This window comes from Pezoporus flaviventris, unplaced genomic scaffold (assembly GCF_033815535.1).
Source record: "Pezoporus flaviventris isolate CSIRO_AGI_PZ_B2104156 unplaced genomic scaffold, CSIRO_AGI_Pfla_v1 ptg000045l, whole genome shotgun sequence".
NCBI lineage: Eukaryota > Metazoa > Chordata > Aves > Psittaciformes > Psittacidae > Pezoporus > Pezoporus flaviventris.
This window is the reverse complement of record NW_026892593.1, coordinates 9,272,478-9,292,928: the sequence shown is the minus strand read 5'-3', so window position 1 is coordinate 9,292,928 and position 20,451 is coordinate 9,272,478. Positions and strand designations below refer to the sequence as shown.

Below are 20,451 nucleotides of genomic sequence, written 5' to 3'. Positions count from 1 at the left end.
ACTTCCTCAACTAGATCAGATTGCTCAGAGCTACATCCAGCCTGGCCTTGAACGTCTCCCTGGATGGTGCATTCACCACCCGTTTGGGCAGCCTGTTCCAGTTTTTACCACCCTCATGGTAAAACATTGCTTCCTCATGTCCAGCCTGAATCTCCCCTCTTTTATTTTAAAACCGTGTTATTTTAAATGTCATGTGAGAATCTCAACTACGTAGAAGTAGTGGGTCATTGTGGCTGAGTGCATGTTTCTTACACAAATAATTCTTTTGAAGAATGATAAATTGCTGCCTGAAGTCCATTTTAGTTTCTTTCTGGTCAGTGTTGGTAGAAGACTTTTAAGCACTAGGTTCTTGCCACTTTTGTGGCCTTTCTTTTTCTGTTAGCAAATGTGTATTACTCATTCTAGTTCTTTTCCTTGCCCTATTTTTTCCCAAAACATCCTTTAAAGTACCCTGAAGGTGAAAGTTATCATCACAGAAGTTTCCATCTGAACCTGTTAATGCCTCCCTGCAGGACGGGGTATTATGCAAACATCCCCTTCATTAAAAATTCTGTAAAGGAAGAAAGCTGGAAGACAGTGCTCAAGATCCTCTTTCATGCAGTAACCTTTTGTGCAGTGCTCCTAATGACTGTGCTGCCCATTTGCAACATATCCAAACATACGTCTGGATGCTGGAAGTCAATAGGATTTAAGCAGCAACTGCTTTCATAGAACTGGCTATTGCCAAGTATAAGTGTCTTCTACATAATGTGGTGGTGTGAATCACATCCGAGATACCCAGCTTTTCTCCTGCTGTGGTGGTGCAGCACTTTGAATAGGTGTTTTTGGGGGTGTAGCCCCTTTCTTTTAATAGTGCTCAAAATCATAAGAAAGCTTTTTATTACATGCTGCTTGGCTGGATTGCCAGCATATATCCACACTTACCCACATCTGCTGAATCATATGCCATATACTGTGATTTAAGTAAAAAGATTGAAGTACGTAGATCTTTTTGTTGTTATAGACACACACATTCTTGTGTCAGAAGTTTAATTTTGCAAGTAATGCATATGTATCCCAATGACTAATGTTTTCCAGGGATTTTAGTGTTCAGTGTGAAAGAAGAGCGTATGCGTTACCAAAAAGTATAGAGCTGTGCAAATAATCTGTTTCTTAAAAACAGAGTTGCTAGAAAATTTTTGCTTTATGCAGGTTTGAGTGCTGGTACTATTACGTAGTTTGTAGTGTCTTCTATTTATGGACAAACGGTCTTTTCAGTATTACTAAATTGGTACTTATAAGTATATTTTGGGGAGTGTGTTCCTGGATTATTGTCTTTATAATATAAGTTTGAGAAGTTCATATATCTAGACACTGTAATTTTTAATGGACTATTTTACAATATTGTAATGTGTTATAGTTGTCTAACTTCTCTTTGAACTAAATGTTATTTTTTTAACTTTTCTTTTTAAGCATTGCTCACAATTTTTACACATAGAAGATACACTGTGTTTCAGTTTTTGAATGTAGTTAAAAGATAAACTGTTTCACATGAGGATTCATCAGATCTGTCTTCACTTTCTGATATGTAATATTGGTACTAGTTCCCTAAGTAATTGCGCTTTTTTGCAAGGTTCTTTGTTTTATGTTGTATACACTATTGACAGGGTGTGGTTTCTTGCGTTGTCTCATCTGGAAGAGAATATTATTCTGGAGTATTCACACCGAAAAAGCTAAATTGTTTTGTAAGTTGTCTCATTTTTTATCCTTTTCAGCTTCCTCATGTGTTTGTGAACTGTGTGGAATGCTTTACTTCACGACTTCTCTTGGAAGAAATTCTCATGCAGTTGCAGAGTTGTTCTCCTGAGGTGGAACAGACTTCTCAAGTGCACTGTGATACTTTCAATGACTTTGTACGCCTGTTTAAACAAGCTGTTGCGACTCAAGAGCTTCAAGATCAAACATTATACATTGTAAGTAATACAATTCTAATGTTCCTGTTTCATTCCTGTTAAGAGGGCGTGAATAATTGTTATGCATAATTTGTATATGAAGTATGTGCAGCATAGAGCAGTTTTCACAATATTTCTGTGTAGACCTCATTCAGAATCTGTTGACAGTTGTAGATTCTTTCTGTTGCTTTACTGGCTTTAGATGAGGTTCTGTATTTTTCCTGGTTTTTAGAACTTTTTCTACACAAAAATGTCATAGCATAACTCCTAATGAACATAAGTTATACTGCATATTTAAATCGGGTATGTAATAGTATCACAGAATCTTTAAGAATAGAGAGCCTTTATTTGTCTAATAATTAGTAAGTTGCATATCTCTTGCCTTGGGAAGATAGCCTCAGATATGAGAAAGCAAAGGTGGGAAGGAAGGCAGAAGTGAACTACAGAGCATGCAAATGACAAGAATTGATTGGCTAGAACAGATTCAAGTTAGAAGCTATAATAAGGAACTAAAATGCATAAAAACTCTGTAAAAGTGCAATTGAGGTGTTAAATCTTAAGCTTGTGGCCCTCAGAGACAAGAACTGTAGTTTTAAAATTAAGATGGAAAAAATTTGATGGTATACTCAAGTGGAATAAACAGGCAGACTGCAGGAAAAATAACAGGAATTTAAGGATCACAGGAATGATTAAATCAGTGTAGAACACCAGGGTTTGTGATTTTTGGTTTTGTTTTGTTTTTTTTTCCCCTTTGATAATCTTGGCTGCCTAAAGGCATCAAAATTTACAGACATCTGTAATAGCATTTATTGTGCTGAGAGACGAACACAAATAAATTTCAGGCATACAAGAGGTTTGAGAAATGACACAGGTTTGAGAAATCTTTTTTATTGTACTTGGTCTCACTTGGTTGAATGTAATTGATTATCTTAAAAATAACCTGAACACCATCATATATTAGTGATGTGTAACTGTATATACATTGTAAACCTGCAAAAGACGCGGACTTAGGTTTCAGGCCAGCAATAGGAATTAAGTTTATTTTAAAAGGGGCGAAATCGATTATTTAAGAAAACATCTAACTGATTCAAGATTAAAAGCTTAATGACCCTGGGTAATCACTCTGCATGTTTCTCACAGCAATCAAGGGGCATACTACTTTGATTTTTTTTTTTTCAGACAAAGATGTTCATAATTACTGACCATTCAACATACTGAACGATAATCTGAACATTCTTAGTTCTGTTTCACAGGTTATAGTCAAATAAGTTCTGTTTCATTTTAAAAATAGTTAGCTACTTAGTTAAGTAACTTCGTAGTATGCTTAGTGGAAATAGTGCTAGCTCTTGAGTTTCCTACAGCTCACGAGTTAGTAAATTTGACATACAAACATACATAGATAATTCATTTTAATTTTCTGTCACAAAAATGATATTGGCGTCCTTCAGCAATTCCATAAGAACAAAATTTAGCACTAAAATCTCTTTTAAGAAATTGCACAAAACACTCTATATAGTAAAATTTTACTTTCAGCTTAATATTTGGATTTAAAAACTTCTACATCAGTAAAGAATACTTAATGTGTTACATGAAAATTATCGGAAAACAAAGTGTCTTTGAACAATGCTTATAGAAAGAAAAGCATTAAATACCTAGAGAGGTTCAATTGTATCATGTAAATAGTTGCTGAATCAGAAGAATTAAGTATTAAATTAGTATCTCAGTTCAGTTCTGCAAGGGAACAGACAGGAATGGGGGAAATCAGTTCATGTATGTTAAACTGTGTCATCTGGATTTATTGTAGAATGGTTCAAATTGGGACTGATGGAAGACCAGCATGCTGGTAACATAAACTGGCAAAGCTAATTTATTCTATTTCATTTCAGTAGTAAATAATGTAATATTTCAGCCCAATTAACTCAGAGCAAATTAAGATGTGTTTACTTTCAAGCAAATCATTCGAAATGTTTCTCTTACCCAAAGCATGGGTGCTGAATGCTTGTGATTACTTGTGAAAAATGAATTTTATTCATTTTAACTACCTGACAAATTGGAGCAGATATAACTTGTAGTCATTCATCCATTTACAGTATTTAGCACTTTACAGAAATAACAGGCTGCTGGTTTTAATATAAATCATCAGACAGTTCTAAAATGTATAGCTTTTTTATAAAGCTGAAGGCTGTCACATCTGTATTAAAACTGTATTAAAACTAAGGCGTGGAATTACAAGCCTGTGGTTTGGTGGTTTCTGTGAACCACTTGACATATTCCACAAGTCAGGGTTGCAGGATATTTTATCTTCTGCAAATAGAAAAATATTAGTAAAAATATGTAGCCTCTGTTTGGTCAGGAACATAAAGCAGTCTTCATTCCTGGAACTGTTTATTATATAAACCAAATACAGATGTCAATATAAAGACATACATTATATTGTAGTTTTAAACAAATTCCCAAGAAGTGTGAGCTATTAAAGCAGAGATACTGCACTGTCAGGCCTTTTTCCTGCATGGTGTGATTTTGAAATATCATTTGCATAAAATGTTTCTTGGTTGTCCACATAAAATTCTTTTTCTTACTGTGGGCAACAGATATGATAGATGTCTTAAGGACTTGGTGTAGGGAGGAAATGTAAAGAGATAGACAGATATAATTTTCCAGACACCTATAGTTTATCTTTCAACATCAGTAATTCAAAAGAAGTAATGGACTTAAGAATTTAGTTTTATATTGTGAATGGTAAATAAAACACTGAAAGAAATGTGTTTCTGTTCTCTTTTTTTTTATTCCTGATAAGATTTTAAGTGTACTGGGAATACAATTTACATTTTTTTATCCCCCAGAGGACAAGCATGCATGTTTTCATGCTCCTGTTCTTTTCTTCTATGCTCCAAAATGTTGGTTGTTTAGATAAAGTGTTTCTTTTTTAAGCTGTACATATGCTATATATCTGTTACATCCCTGTTTCTGTGAGGATTGCATATAATACAATAAAACCTGTAAATTCATAGGCTGCAAATGATGGCAAGAAAAGCTTCTCTCAAGATTCAGTTGTGTGAATTCTAGATGATAGCTAACTTTTTGAAAATATCAACTCTTTATTTCTTTCTGAAAAATAATTTTATAGTGGAAAAAGATAGGAATCCTACAGGTGATCTAGTGCTACCATACTACACATGATCTTGAAAAATAAGAAGAATTTGGAACAAAAATTGAAGGTTTCAATGGTTGTTAATGATGATATGGCTTTGTCAGTGATATTCTTGACTGGTATAATTGCATTGCAATTTTTAATTGCCATAAGGCATGAGAATGTTGCTTTCCTGGGGATTGTGGTTTTTAGGTGTCAGAGCTGCTTGGGCTTCCTGGAAGCACACCGGAAGCAATAATCTCTGTGATGTTGCTTGCTTAAGGGGTGTTTTCTGCTGTCTAAAAGCCATTAGTGAAATGAGTTTCCAGCAGCTAAGAATTAATTTTAAATGAACATGAGAATGGAAGTTGACATTCTCTATGTAAGAAGATCATTGCTTTGTTAAAAGGTACTGGATAGAGCAGAACAGCTGAGGGAAATGGAAGCAAACATCCTGCCAGCATTTCTTAGGCTTCAAGAGTTGGTAAGTATCTGGAAAAAACTTAACATGTATGTCCTGCATATTGAAAGTAACTGAACACGTGGTTTCTGTCCATCCAGGCAAGATCAAGATAAGTGATTCTTTAGATCAAAAATGTTGCAAAATTAATCCCCCCTGCACACCACCATCAAATAGTCAACTGTCTGCAGTCAAAGCTAGAAACCGAACCAGAATTTAAACATTGGCAGGTTTTTCTTATACTCTTAGGGTTTTTGGGGGGTTTTATTTAAATTCTGTTTGATAGTATCTTGCTTTATGATACCTGATCTGTTACAGATTCCTTTGGTGCTGGTATCAGATGCACAGCTGTCTTTTTGAGAATATTGGTTTTAAGAAGAATTTGAAATTTTTCTACTCTTCATTTTTATTTTTCTAATAATTGCAGAAAAATATCTCAGGCAAACTATAATCTGTAGAGAGATGCTTCAGTATAGCTCCTGTTAGCTTGGTACAAAGAAATAAATAAACCCCCTTTTAGAGTTTGTCAGATGTTTATGTGGAAATCCAAAGTCTGCTTCTGAGTCAACTGCCAAGTCAAAAGAGCCCAAACAACTGAGTGAGTATATTCAGCATAGAGTTCATTGAGTGCTGAATTCAGCATAGGAAGCATGAATTTGCAACTCGGAAAACGTTTGTTTTCCTCAGGTTTCTCCCATGTAGAGCTTCAGAGCGCTGTGTGGTGGCCAGCTTGGGAAAGGTCAGTAGAACACCAGCTATTTAATTGTGGCTGGAGCTGCACAGTTCATCAGCTGTGAATGTGCTTTATGTTGGCAAAGAGTTTTTACACTGTCACTGGAACTGCGGCACAGTATGTTTCTGACTGGAGTAACTACTGTATCTTTCCCTCTTTCACTTCTGAAGTATCAAAGCTTATGCCTTGGAATGAAGAAAAATGGTGCATTCTCTGAAAAGAAACTGAAGACAAAGCCAGAAGATGGTGGTACTTTGAAATGTCTGAACATCTAAATAGCTGAAATTATGCTTGTCATCTCAAGACTTTTGCGTGGTATTCTTAATCTTCTGGTGACATTGATTTCCCTATGTACTGAATGGCGACTGATTCACAGTTGTGATCTTAATCCTGACAGCTGGTGCATCTTCTGACTCTTTTTGTCTGTTCTGCCATATTCTGGATTTTGCTGCCCCTGAAGCAGAAAGAACCTGTCAGACAGAGAAAGCAGGAAAATTTAGGCTTATTATTGCTGTTCAGGAACCAAAAAAGCATAGGCAAAGACTTACATGTAGTAGAGAAACATCCTCAAATTCAAAAGTAACCTCCAAATAAATTTGTCAGCTTTGCTGAATGCTGAGATTCCAGTTGCTCAGATTCTGGCTTCTGGACGGAGACTTTGTAAAACTGTTACACAGCTGATGTTGCAAAGGAATGTTGTAGGAGCATCTCCTGCATCACTTCCTTTCCTTGAGTGAAGAGAGACAAGAAACTTCATTAGTGGTGAAAGATTCTGTGGGACTGGGGAATGACTGGAAAAGAACAGGTCTCAGGATGCTTGATTTCTGTGAGTATAAGGTGAGAAGTACTTAGATTTTTCATACTGGAAAGTCTGTCAGCAATTGAACTGAAAATACCCAAGTACTTTCCTTAGCTAAAATACTAGGAAATCTGGGAGAGGAACACAGTTGAAAGAAAACTACAGAAAAATACTCTCATTAAAATAATAATTTAAAAAGACCCATCAAAACAGAGATAGAAGAAACAGCAAAGAATATGAGTGGGTGCCACTTTGGCAGGAAGTGGGAAGAGTAAATAGAAGATTCGCCCTGTATTTCAGGGGAGGGAAATAAACTTTTCCTTCAAGTCATTCACAGCTCATATTAAGCATTGTCAACTCAGTCGGGTCACTTTCTTTTATTTTCTTGAGGTGCCTTGATAGTTGTAAAGTGTGCTTCTGGAAGAACCATATTTAAAAGCATCTTTTGTTACGCATATTTTTTAGTATGATTGCAAAAAGAATGATGCATCATCCTCGCAGTCGGCTTCGTAGAAAAAAGCTGATACATGGAAGCATGACCAAAATAAGGAAATTTTTTTTTTTTTTTAATATGAAGTGTTTTGTTAGCTATTAACCAAAGCATCAAACTCAAGCATTTTGTCAGTAAAAACTTGGTTAAAAATAATACATTGCTACATACAACCATTGTTAGTAACTAGTAAAACATTTGGTAAAATACAGAGTTAATACTGTGTTTTTGTTTTGAAATGTTTGTTGTTGTTTTTGAAAAACCAACTTACCTTTAAAGTAAAGCAAGCACTATGTAGCTGGCTTCAGAAAGCAGTGAGCTTTCTTTTGCTATTTAAATTCTCCCATTTGTTCTGAAAGACTGGGTTTAATTACCAAAGTAAAATGCTGTTTTAATTTTGGAAGTAAGGGATGGAATTGCTTGGTATTGTATAGTACCAGCCAATAGTACCAATACAATATAGTACAAGTACAATACTTGGTATTGTATCTTACCACCCCACCAATCTTACATGTCAGTGAAATGGCAAGGGATGCAAGGAAGTCTCATGCAATTATGAAAATATGCAAATGTGTGAGCTTCTTTATAAGGCCAGCTGAAGCTTTATTGCTATCCCAGTCATTTGTATTAAACTGTACATTTGGTGATTTTTGTGGAACAGAAATGTCACAGCAATAATTTTTCTCATTGATATTGTAACATACAGCGTTACTTTTTCTTTCTGTGCCTGTTACTTCCTCTATTCCCTCCACTTCCCCCGCCCCCTCCATGTAGACTGACAGAAATGTGACAGTTATCCTGCTCAGTGAAATAGTATGGGAACTGTTCCGTCCAAATACTGGGTGTTTTGAGCCATTCACCTTGTATTTTCCTGATTACAGCATAGGTAAGCTAATTCTTTAATCTGCTTTCGGGGATTGAGTAATACTTGTCTGACAACATCTAAATGCTTTTTTTGTGTCAATCGGTATGCCTTTAAAGAATCAGGAATATGTAATAGCTGTTGGAATGTAAAAGTCTGTATTCACACAACCTCTGAAAGACTTCTCTTTTACCACTTGCCAAAACATCTCAAAGTAAAATTTTGGTTCCATTGTATTTGGTGATTCTTTTAATCAATGTAGGTTTTGGTGGGTTTGGGTTTTTTTTTAGTGATGACTATAGTTTGTTTTCCCACTTAACTTGTAAGATGTGGTCAGTTTATTGAGTTAGCTTTAAATAAGCAAAACTTATCTTTGTTCAAACAGGACATCTGCAGAAGATCTTGTCTCAGAATCATCCCCCAGAATATTCTGCAGACTTCTATTCTGCATATATCAATATTCTGCTTGGTGTCTTCTACATGGTCTGTAGGGACTTGAAAGAACTTCAGCATCTGGTGAGATGAGTTCCTTTAGGATTGTTCTTTTGTTTTAGGAAGTGTTTTGCCAAAACAGCTCTGAAAGTCTAGATTTATTGTTGAATATGGACAAAGAGAAGTCATAGAATGCTTTGGGTTGGAAGGAACAGTTAAATGTCACCTAGTCTAGCCTCCCCTGCAATGAGCAGGGACATCTTCAACTAGATCAGGTTTCTTGGAGCCCCGTGCAGTGTGGCCTTGAATGTTTCAACATTGGAATATCTTCCAATTGCATGTTCTCAGCATGTCCAACCTTCAGTTCTGTTGTTTTCTATGCTTATTAAATGTAACTGGCCACCCAGTGTTCTTTATAATTCAACTTTATGGGAAATTTAACTTAAAATTTGATACATTTTCCTGTGTCATCTAGGAGGGTAAAATTTTCACTTGGCTTGCATCCATAAAGGATTTTAAGGTAACCAAGCTGCTGCAAGACAGATCCGTTGCACAGTTTTACAGAAACATAGCGTATAGTAATTTGATTCAAAGGCCTAGAAAAGTGAGGATTGACATAAATGTTTTTATTGTCTGTGTTTTGGAGTTAAGAATAAAATAGGTAAGTCAGAGTTCCTGCAATATAGTCACACCTGAGGGAACAAAAATACATTGAAGCTATTTGGAAAAAAAAGAGTTTCGATTTTATATCTGCTGAATAATGCAATAGCAAACAAACAGAAGAAAAATAGAAATTACTTGATGGTGATTTTTGCATAGGAAAAGCTTAATAGCAGTAACAGTTATTAGCTCACCAGGTTATTACTTAAATAACTATATTGTGTACAAGGAAAAGTTTTGAAGTGATCAGTGGTTATGATTAGTAAACAGATCCATGCTAGTGAGATGATCTGAATGTCCTGCCTGCATTTCCACTGGGAAGCTGAACATACCTGTTAACTATATAGGTTTTTTATTTACATGCAAATGCTGAAATCTGATGGCTATACAAATGGAAACTAGGGTCACAGTTCTTCTAGACAGGTACTTAGGTGACTCTGCTTGTCAGAGTAATTCCATTAGCCTTAAACGCACTGTTTGTGTGTGTGTGAAATACCAACATTATGAAAGTATTTACCTGATTGGGCACTAAATCCTTTTTTTGGTTAATAAGTCTCTTCTGTAGAAGAGACACATACAACTAACTGTCTGTAGGCTTTTGAACAACTCCACAGTGTCTAATACAGACTCTAAATGTGTATGTTATTATGCATGATTATTAATAATGCATATTATTTATATATTATTAAAAATACATTCTGGAATTAGATTTACATGTGGAAGTTATGAGTTCTGAGTACTGGCACAGAGATTTAATAAGGTGCAGGAGAACAAAAGGAGAATGAAATGTGAGGATTGTTCTTTACAAAATTCTGTGTGATACTGATTTAATAAATATAGAGAAAAGTCTAGATTACAACATGGTCAAAGATCTCTCAATCTTACCTTAAGCAAAAGGAGTTCCTTTGAATGTGGAATGTGTTAGCATGATTTTTGTTGTTTGGGGTTTTTGTTTTGTCTTTTTAAGAGTAACTTCTGTATGTGTGGCCTACTTTTGAGCATGCTGTACTGCTCCTGGAATGGAAAGTTTAATTTGAAAATGAAAAAGCAAGTTCATGAAAATATTTCTATTGCATCTATAATGTCTAATTACTATGTTATTAAAAAAAAACCCAACAAATGCAATCCCTGAGTACAGTAAACAGATTTTGATGAGATCAAACTCAAGCAACCTGTGAGAGATTACTTCTGTTTGTATTTTAACCTACAGAATCATTGTGACATTTAACAGTATAATGTTTAGAAGCAAGCAGCATAATTATTGACTGAAAAATAATCCCTTGGTTTTGCAAAGTAATGAATTACACTGCTTATTATATTCTGTAGCTAGATGGACTGTATAGGACCTTTTTAATATGTTGTACAATTTACTTCCTGTAGGCAGCGCTCAATTTTTCTAAATACTGCGAACCAGTGACCAGAGGAGAAGGTAAGCTTCTGTCTTTAATTTGAGCCAGGTGTATGAGAGTGCACGTGACCTCCTGTGTGTTTTGTGGAGGACTTTGCTTTGATCTTCATTGTCTTGTGACCATTTTTGGTCACAACAGCGTTGCTTATTTCAGTTGCACCCAGTAGGCAGCATGTGCAGCATGATGGTTTTTTAGTGGTGCGTTATGCAAATACTGTGAAAACTTGCTTCTCCACTATAAATCTTTGTCTTCACTCAACCACCAGGACTTCTGCATGGGATAAGTCATTCCTCTGCCAAGGCTAAGAGGAGAAAATGAAAGCAGATGTTCTGCCAGACTGTCCCAGAGTATCTCAACCGCAGAAAAACATCCTTGCATGGTAACATGTACTTGCAAATGGATGATGGTGGTGCATCATCTTAATGCAGCATTTCAGAGTCAGGGTGTTAGATGACTTCTGTCATGTCCGTGACTGTTCAGGTGCCAGGGATAAGAGTTATAGTGTTGTGTGAGTTAAATGTTTAACAGAGTTGATTCTGTCTTGGTGCAGCAAATGAACGTGACTCTCGCAAACTCTGGAAAAATATTGAACCTCATTTGAAAAAGGCAATGCAGACTGTTTATCTCCGGGAAATATCCAGGTAATCTGGGGGCAAGGGCTTGTTTGTTTTGTTGATGTTGCTGCTTTTAACAAGCTTCCTCTCTGAATATTTACCTTCTGTATTATGTTTCATGGCTAGTGTTTCTTTTTTGATAGAACAGCATAAAACCCACTTGTAAAGTTGAGTTGACAGATCCTCACTGTGTACCAAGGATGCATGCAAGCCTCAAACTTACTGTGGGATGTTACAGATTTTGAACATTTGTGTTCCTTAGCTTTGTTTAGCAGAGCTAAATTTGTAGGTTTACTGTGCTTTCTGACACCTTTTTTTTTTTTTTGTCCAAGAGCAAAATTTTCCTTACTGTTTCTGACAGTATTAGAATCTGGTGTCCCGCTAATGGGCTGAGATCCTCTTGATAGGGTTTTAGATTTCTTATTTCTTGAGTTGCCAGACTGCTAGTATAAAAAGATGGCGGTGTTCATTTTCAATGTTAACAATTGGATCAAATGTAATGTCTTTTCCATGTTTAAGATGAGTGATTCTCATGTTATGCCATGTGAAGAGAGGTAATTCAGTAGTGTTTGATTTCTTTATCTTGTTACATAATGATTTTTTTTTTTTCCTTTGAATCATTGAGGCCATAGAGTATTCTGGTAACTGAACCTGTGTCTGTAGTATCAGTCCTTGCGAAATGTTTTGGAAAAGTGATCGTTTGTTCAAAAAGGAGAATTGATTTTACTTCATACGAGCCAAACCTCACTGTACAATGAGGCATTTTTCTATTTAACTCAAATATATATTTGTACTTGATATTGATCTTCAATGCATAGTCTACTCAGGATCTTCCTGACTTTTTATATTGTGTAATTGCCTACTCTAATTAGGGTGTAATACAAGATTATGTTACAAAATAACTTATGAATTGTTTCCAAATAAATAGATTTTCCTCTTTACAGTTTTCTTTGATTATAAATTTGAGCTTTAATGGGTTTTTAATGATAAATTCCAGTTTCTGCATTATAGTTCTAGGTTTTACCTCTGTGTACCAGTAAAAGCTTGAGGAATTAAAATGACCATATCAGTTTTTCTGACCACAGAACTGTAATTAATCTGGGCTTCTCTTCAAGTTTTAAGTGACAGCAGTAGAACTTTGCTATTGGCTGATGTGCTACATGAGCTAAGATGAAAAGGAGCCTGTTTTTTCTACTTGTAAAATAGTCATTGGGTAAAAACTTCACTCATTCATTATAGTTTGAGTGATGCATCAGCTCTTATTAAACTGTTTCCAGAAGTTTTACAGTATATGGCTGATAAACCTTGTTTATAAAGATAGTATCATAGAATCACAGAATGGTTTGGGTTGGAAAGGACCTTAAAGATCATTTAGTTCCAACCCCCCTGCCACAAGCAAGGATACCTTCCACTAGACCAGATCTTTAAAAACCCCAAATAAAAAGCACTGGTGCTTTAAAAAACTCTGTGATATACAAAAATGATCTAAAATCATGACATTCGTGACAATGTCATTCTTTAGGGAAAATTCTGAAGTGAAATTTTTTGCTGTTGTTTAGGACCACAGCAAACTGCTTGCAGGCATTTTTCACTGACAGAATGTTCCATCTTGATGTCTTGGAAGTTTTACAGCGAAGAATGAATATTGCTTTATTACATAGACTTCAAAATTACATTACAAAGTAATTATAGTATTGTTCTCACTAGCATAAACAGTTATTAAGCAGAAAAAAAGTCAAACATATTGTTTTTTTTACTTTTTACTCAATTCTGCATTTTTCTTGAAACTTAGAACACTATTGATACATGCTTACTGGTGGTAGGAAGGAAAGAAACTAGTATTTTACAATTAGCTTGTACTCAAATTTATACCTTAATATACCATTACTTTCTGCGGTTTTTCAAATATGCATAATCTGCACATAATTGAAACCTAAGTGCAAGGTAGTATGACATGTTATTTTTAATTATGCTCTTACTAATTGTATCCTAGCCAGTGTCATGAAATTGAAATACAATATACCAAGCAGAAAGTTGTCTCTAAAAGACTAACAAGTATTTCATCTTTATATATAATTTATATATATATATGTGCATTATTTGTCTTTTAGCTCACAGTGGGAGCACTTACAGCATGGTGATGAAGAACCTGGGCAGCTGAAAGGTATAGAATCATAGAATAGTTAGGGTTGGAAAGGACCTTAAGATCATCTAGTTCTAACCCGCCTGCCATGGACAGGGACACCTCATACTAAACCAACTCACCCAAGGCTCTGTCCAACCTGGCCCTGGACACCACCAGGGATGGAGCATTCACAGCTTCCCTGGGCAACCCATTCCAGTGCCTCACCACCCTAACAGTAAAGAATTTCTTCCTTATATCCAGTCTAAACTTTCCCTATTTATGTTTTAACCCTTTACCCCTTGTCCTGTCACTACAGTCCCTAATGAAGAGTCCATCCCCAGCATGCCTATAGCCCCCTTGAAATATAGTAACTGTAGAGGCTTGTGATGTGAAATGGGTACTTTGCATTTGGCTTGGTTATTGTCGCCTGAAAACATGTGAAGGGAATTATATAGATGAGGCCACCTGTTAACGTTCAGTTACAGTTCAGGTTAATCATGTTTATTGAGAAGGTGTTCTGCAGAGGACTCTTACTGTTTTTTTCCCCATAGCATATATCCTGACTTTAACCTTTCCAAAGGTTCTTTGTGGGAAAAGCAGATTTCTTTAAGTATTTCTTATGTAGGAATGGAGGAGGAATGGGCTGACCCCTGATGGTCAAACCTCTATGTACCAACTGGCAGAATGGTCTGAATAGGGAGAAGGGAATACTATACCTGGTATGTTACTTACACAGGATTAGCACATTCCTAAACAAAACACCTGTCCTGTGTCTCACTGTATTGGAAAAGAGAAATGTCGGAATCGCAAGAATTCTTTCTGTTGTTTCAGTAGAGGAGTAGGCTTTGTTGAGGTTTATACTTCAGATAGGCTTGAAAGTTGAATCTTAATGTATCTGTCAGCCTTCGTTTACATTTTCCTGGTGCTGTCTGTTGCTCATGGTCTTTTGACCAGTTCACAGTTTGGGAACACTTTTTCCCTATTATTTGTTATGACAAATAATGTATTCTTTAGATAGTAGGTAAAATAGCCATTTAATATTGTCTAAAGATAGTTTCAGTCATCAGACTGTTTCCTATATTTGGAAAAGACCTTTAAGATTATCAAGTCCAATGATTAATCCAGCACTGCCAAGACCAAAACTAAACAGTGTCGCTAAGGGCCTCATCTGCATGGCTTTTGAACACTTCAGGGATGGTAACTCCACCACTTACTGAGCAGCCTGTTTCAATGTCTTACTGCTCTTTTGGTGAAGAAATTATTCCTAATAGCCAATCTAAACTTCCTATGGCACATCTTGAAGCCATTTCCTTTTGTCCTATTGCTTGTTACTTGGGAGCAGAGACCAGCCACCTTCTCACTCCGTCCTCCTTTCAGGTAGTTGTAGAGAGTAGCATCGGGCCGTTCCTTGGCCCTTCACAGATTTTGTCTGTGATAATGGTATTGAGAAAGCAGCTGAACTCGTTTAGTTACAGCAGTAGAGCAGGACAGAAGGAAAAGAAGAAGAATGCAAATGAGTTCAGTTTGACATTTGTGGATGTTCAGAGTGTTTTGGTGACTCATAAAGTGTTTGTTTATTTTGTAGGACTCTCTGCACATACACATGTGGAACTTCCTTATTACTCCAAATTTCTTCTAATAGCTGCTTACCTTGCTTCCTACAATCCTGTTAGGACAGATAAGAGGTTCTTTCTTAAGGTAATGAGATTTTTTCTTAGTGTTGCTTAATAGATTCCTGCATACTGAATTTCCTATTTTAAAACTCTTCATTTTAAGCAATATTTCTATGTGTGGTTCATTTGTTGTGATCAGAAGCTTTTCTGTAGATCACATTGTGATTAGTAATGATGTAGTCATTATTAATGTCTAATAAACCAGTCTTCTTTGTTGTGTCAAAACATATGTAACACTGTTAAGTGCAAGTATCTGCTTTGCTTCTGTAAGTTGGTATAGCAACAGTTTGTAAAGATTTTAGAGGAGTGCCTGCAGTGGCCTTAGGTATAAGCCACAGGAGTAAGATACAAACCACAAGTGCGTTAGCCTTTAATGAGGTAAAATGACATAGTGCAATGTTAACTTTTTTAATACGAATTTCTGAAACAGAGAAACAGACACAGTTGCTTTTGCAGCAGATGTGGTTCCATTACCTGGCATGTGTTGTGTTGAAATGATGGTAATGCATGTTTTAGAATGAATGTATTAATCCTTATTACCAAATCATTGTCTAAACTCCATTTTCTGTAAGTTCTTGACATGTATAGGTTGAATTTTTCTTCTTCTGTATTTTTTTTTGTTTTTTTTTGTGTTTTGGGCTATGTTGTAGTCATGCTGCAAACAAATGCTGTGGTGCCAGAGTTTGTAGCCTGTTTCTTACCCAGAATCTTCGTGCTCCTCAAGCATACCTCATTGTGTTGTTTTTGAGGTCTTAACTGGAGAGAATGTGGGCAGGAAGACTGATACCAGAAAAGTGATTAGGCAGTTATGTTTTCTATGCATTTTACTAACTTTAAGGTTTTATACGTTATTACAGTATGTATTAATATATGCATGTGTGTATAAATGTATGGTATTCATGATGAATTGGTGTGAAAATGTGAAGAAAATGTGAACAAGACAAATTTGTAAAAATACGATTGTTTTCTTCCCTCTTGAAGAAAAAAAACACATAGACATATGTTTTGAGAAGTTACTGTGGTTTTAGTAATAATATACTAATATGTTTTTAGTTTAAATATGTATTTAATGTTTCTGGTATGATCTTACATTGAAAGCTGAGAAGAGTAGAGGATTACTTGTAATAAGTGCAGATTTGCAAGTTTTCTTTATGGGCAACCTTTGTTCTTTTCCCTTGGCCAAAGCAGTTTCTTTGTAAGAGATTTATTTGCTGAAGAAGTAATTTTGCACAGATATTTTCATATCTGTCTTGGAATTTAAATAGGAAAGCTCACAAGAGTCAGTTCAATGAAGCATGCTGTCAAAAAGTGCCTCATCTTTCTTGTTTGTGTTCACTGAGCAGCCTTCTCAATATATTTTTTTTTCTCCTTTGTCCTTTTTTAGTGTCTCTGATGGTTCTGTTCTTCTTGCACATGAACCCTGCCAGACTTGTGTGCAATAAGAATGAGCTTCTAAGGTTTTTTAAATGCCTTCATGGTCCCTGCTTCAATCAGTGATATTAAATATTTTTCCCAAGACTTGGATGAACAGGAGAAGTTACCATTCTTGCTCCATCTGATAGCAGTTAGCACTTAGCCAGGTGGTAAGGTGAATTTCAGAAATAGCTGCATTTCAAAGCCCAACAAAACTGACACTTTTGATGGGTTCAGGGTTTTGAGTGATGAGGACTGTGAAAGTAGAATATGATTTTCTCAGGTTTATAATGAGATTCAGAGTAGGTTACAGCAAATTATCTTCTGGAGTGATTTAACTAAGGACTGCTAGATGCGAACAAGAAGATAGCCATTTAGGTGCTAATATGCACTACTGGTATGGGTGCTAGGCTATACTACAGCTAAAGGTAAAGTTACGGTTTGTGGCAGCCTGGAATGCTAACACCTGATAAAGCAGTGTAGTCATAATTGGCATGGCTGCTATTAATTATATGAAAATTTAAGAGCTTTGCAGTAGATTGAGAGAAAAATACAAAGCTGGTTTTGAAAGGTAATCTTTAAAACAAAAATTTCAAACTATATGAAGTCTTATTTTTATCATTTTAATAGAAAACGGGATTAAAAACTACTAAAACTACTATCTTCTAAAAGTAGCTCTGAATGCAATGTTTCTATGTGCTTGCACAGAAATAGGGCACCTGCTCACTTGCTTTGAAACACTTGATAAATACGCTGTATGGAGATTCAAAATGTATGAATGCAGTTGTGATCTATCATTGTTTAATCTCAGGCTTGATCACTTCCTCCTCCAAAAAGTCTCTGTTATCATCTAGTCTTCTTTTCAAAGGCATGATAAAAAGATTGCTGTCTCTGATACCTGTCTCTAATATGATAGGTATTAATTGAATGAACTAATTCTTTTTTTTTCAGTCTGGCAAATTATGTAAAGGAAACTTAAAGCCCTGACTAATATTAAGCTCTTCAGAAGTCAGTCAAGAACAGCCACAGTTACTGATATCATCTTGACATGGCTGAATATTGAGGTCTACAAATACTAAGTACAAGATTTTAAACATTATAATGAAAAAGAATTCCTTCTTTTGAGATATTTTTTCCCCTGATTCATTGAGCATGCTTTATAAGGTATACTTTGAGAAGTAGTACTTGACTATGTTTAAAGAATATTGTACTGCTTTACTAATTTTATATCGTTTATACATGTCACCCTTTATGTGTCTCTGTCTTGTTTTGCTCATTGATTTATAGCCTTAAGGCGTTTACTATATTTCTGTGTTTGTCTTGTTCTCACATTTTCAGTTGAGATCCAAAATCCAGAACTTGATCCAAGAACACTTTATTTTCCTTGCACAGTCTTCCCTTTCTTAAGATTGCTTTAAAGCTGTGCCTTTTTAAATGATGCTCCTTTCTTCTTTCTGTTGTTTAGCTCCTGCACCTTGAACTATATTTGTATTGATTTAATTCCTTTTCGTCATTCTGCCAACTTGCATACCATCCAAATTCTAAAATGGAGCAGATAAAAGGTGAAAATTCAGATGGATTGTATGCATGTATGTTTTGAAAATGAAGTGTCCATCATTGAGACTTCTCTGGAAAGAGAAAGAAATGAAACGTCTGTCTTTTTCATTAGTTGATTGATGATAGGAGGAGGATGGTGGCATGAAGTTTAATTCGGGCTGCATTTTTGCTGCCTCTTCTCATCAGTCCCTGATTGGATCAGGAAAAAACACCTTATGCATATCACCAAGTAACACTAGTGTATTGTTTTTTGCCTTTGCAAGAAGTAAAGCAAGCATAATTTTAGTGCTTCTAGTAAGACGAATTGCTAGAAACATCAGGCACAAATACTGGAGGTTAAAGAAGCAGAACCAGACTAGTGTGCTACCATATGTAGAGTGTATGTATTTTTTGTTGACTGTTTTGTTTCTATTTTTCCTATAGAAGGAGCATAAAATAATTTACGAACAAATTTGCTTTTTTTCTGTTGTTTACAGCATCATGGGAAAATTAGAAAGACCAACTTTATGAAGAAACATGAAAAGGTATGTATTTTATCTTGGCTGAGCTTGGCAACAAATATTTTCTTCCTGCTCAATTGCTGGTTTTGCATTTTGTTTTGCCTCATTGTTTATTGTAGAAGAAACAGAGTTGCATAAATAACAGTTATTATGGTGTACTGATTTTGTGTGGTGTAAATTTCTGTGGATACACGCATTTTTATTGTTTTGAAATTTAACTGTAGCATAAATTCATCTCCTAAAGTAATGTTTTTCTGTGTAAAAAATGTGCTTAATAAAGGTAGTTAAAGGACATCATACATGGAAGAGCCAGATATCAGAAGTTCTCTGAAAGATATTAGTAGTTTTGAAAGTCAAATCACTAATTCCCAGTCATGCAGTGAGGTATAAGTGCTAAAGTTTGTGTTTTGAGACTTGGAAACTTTGCACTCCTGTCCATTTCTTAGGATTCCATCAGACTATTAGCTAACCTTTCCATGGTTATAAATAGCTAAATGTCATTGATTTCAGTAGGGCTATACCAGTTTTTACTGTCAGAGGCTTAATATGCTAGGAGAAGCAAATACCTAAATGTGTATTTATAATTGTAATATAAAGAGATAACTGTAATATAAAGAGATAAATCAAATTTTAACATTTGTAACTTGTTGACTTGATTTTAAAGAAACCTGTAGAGTAAGAGCAGTTCAGACAGCACTAAGTCCCTGCTGAATTATATCATTATATCCTCCTCTTCTCCATGCTACAGGCAGTGTAAATAATATGAGAAAAATTCTAACGATACTTAGCCTGATAATTCTTTGCTTCTGATTCTGCCTGTAGTCTTTTTCCTAATTTCCTGCTGCCTCAGCAGGAGGACAGAGTCCTTGGCAATCTAAAGACTTCTTTCCAAGTTTTCTTATTTCTGTATGGATACAGTTTTTGCATGTGAAAGTGTAAGTGAGCATAGTTCTTCTTCCAGCAGTGCAATGTGTTGCACCACTAGATAAATGTAAGAATTTGAAAGTCTCTAAATTCATGCGTCCTGTACAAATGGGCATCATGTGTCTTTTGTCCCTGGCACATGAACTCCTGAGAAATTCCAGAGCATTTAATTATTTTCAGGAATGCTATATTTTTGCAATACCTTCATGTCTTAATTAGAAGATAACTCATTTTCAGGAGAAGGAATAATTAAACTAAAATGTTCTTTTCCTTGCATTTGCTGCAAGGAAACATTTGTTTTATTCCTTCTTGGCAATAGATTTCCATCTTGGAAGATGATATGGGAACAACCAGGGACACAGGAACAGCTAGGGACGTACAATAAATGCGAAAAGAGAGATTTGATGAAGAAATACCCAGGTTGTGATCACCTTAATTGTACTGTAGAGCTTGAACTCTGGTATCATTGGTTATGTTAAATGGACTGATTTCACTACTTAGTGTTCAGAAGTGTTTTCATTAACAATAAACTGATTTCCATTTTATTATTGTTCCTGAAGCAAACTAGATGCTGCTAAGTACAAAAACAGAACAGGAGGTACTAACAAAAGAATTTAGTAAATGAGGGTAACTCAAAGGCAAACAAATGTAAGCAAAATTAATGGTCAAAAAGATGAGTAAGATTTCAGTGACTTTTTTACTTTAATTAGATTAATTCTAATTTTGTAGACTTTATATT

The 20,451-nt window shown here is 35.4% G+C and overlaps 1 protein-coding gene across 3 annotated transcripts in view; it reads left to right on the top strand.

Moving 5' to 3' along the window:
• Positions 1 to 20,451, top strand: part of ORC5 (origin recognition complex subunit 5) — a 72,099-nt gene that overhangs the window by 6,655 nt on the left and 44,993 nt on the right. For all 3 annotated transcript variants that reach the window (XM_061467379.1, XM_061467377.1, XM_061467380.1), the window contains 9 exons: positions 1,755 to 1,952; positions 5,471 to 5,545; positions 8,318 to 8,429; positions 8,791 to 8,921; positions 10,878 to 10,926; positions 11,457 to 11,547; positions 13,632 to 13,684; positions 15,231 to 15,343; positions 18,765 to 18,812. In XM_061467379.1, the coding sequence (XP_061323363.1) occupies positions 1,755 to 1,952; positions 5,471 to 5,545; positions 8,318 to 8,429; positions 8,791 to 8,921; positions 10,878 to 10,926; positions 11,457 to 11,547; positions 13,632 to 13,684; positions 15,231 to 15,343; positions 18,765 to 18,812 (870 nt within the window). The remainder of the gene's footprint in view (positions 1 to 1,754; positions 1,953 to 5,470; positions 5,546 to 8,317; positions 8,430 to 8,790; positions 8,922 to 10,877; positions 10,927 to 11,456; positions 11,548 to 13,631; positions 13,685 to 15,230; positions 15,344 to 18,764; positions 18,813 to 20,451) is intronic.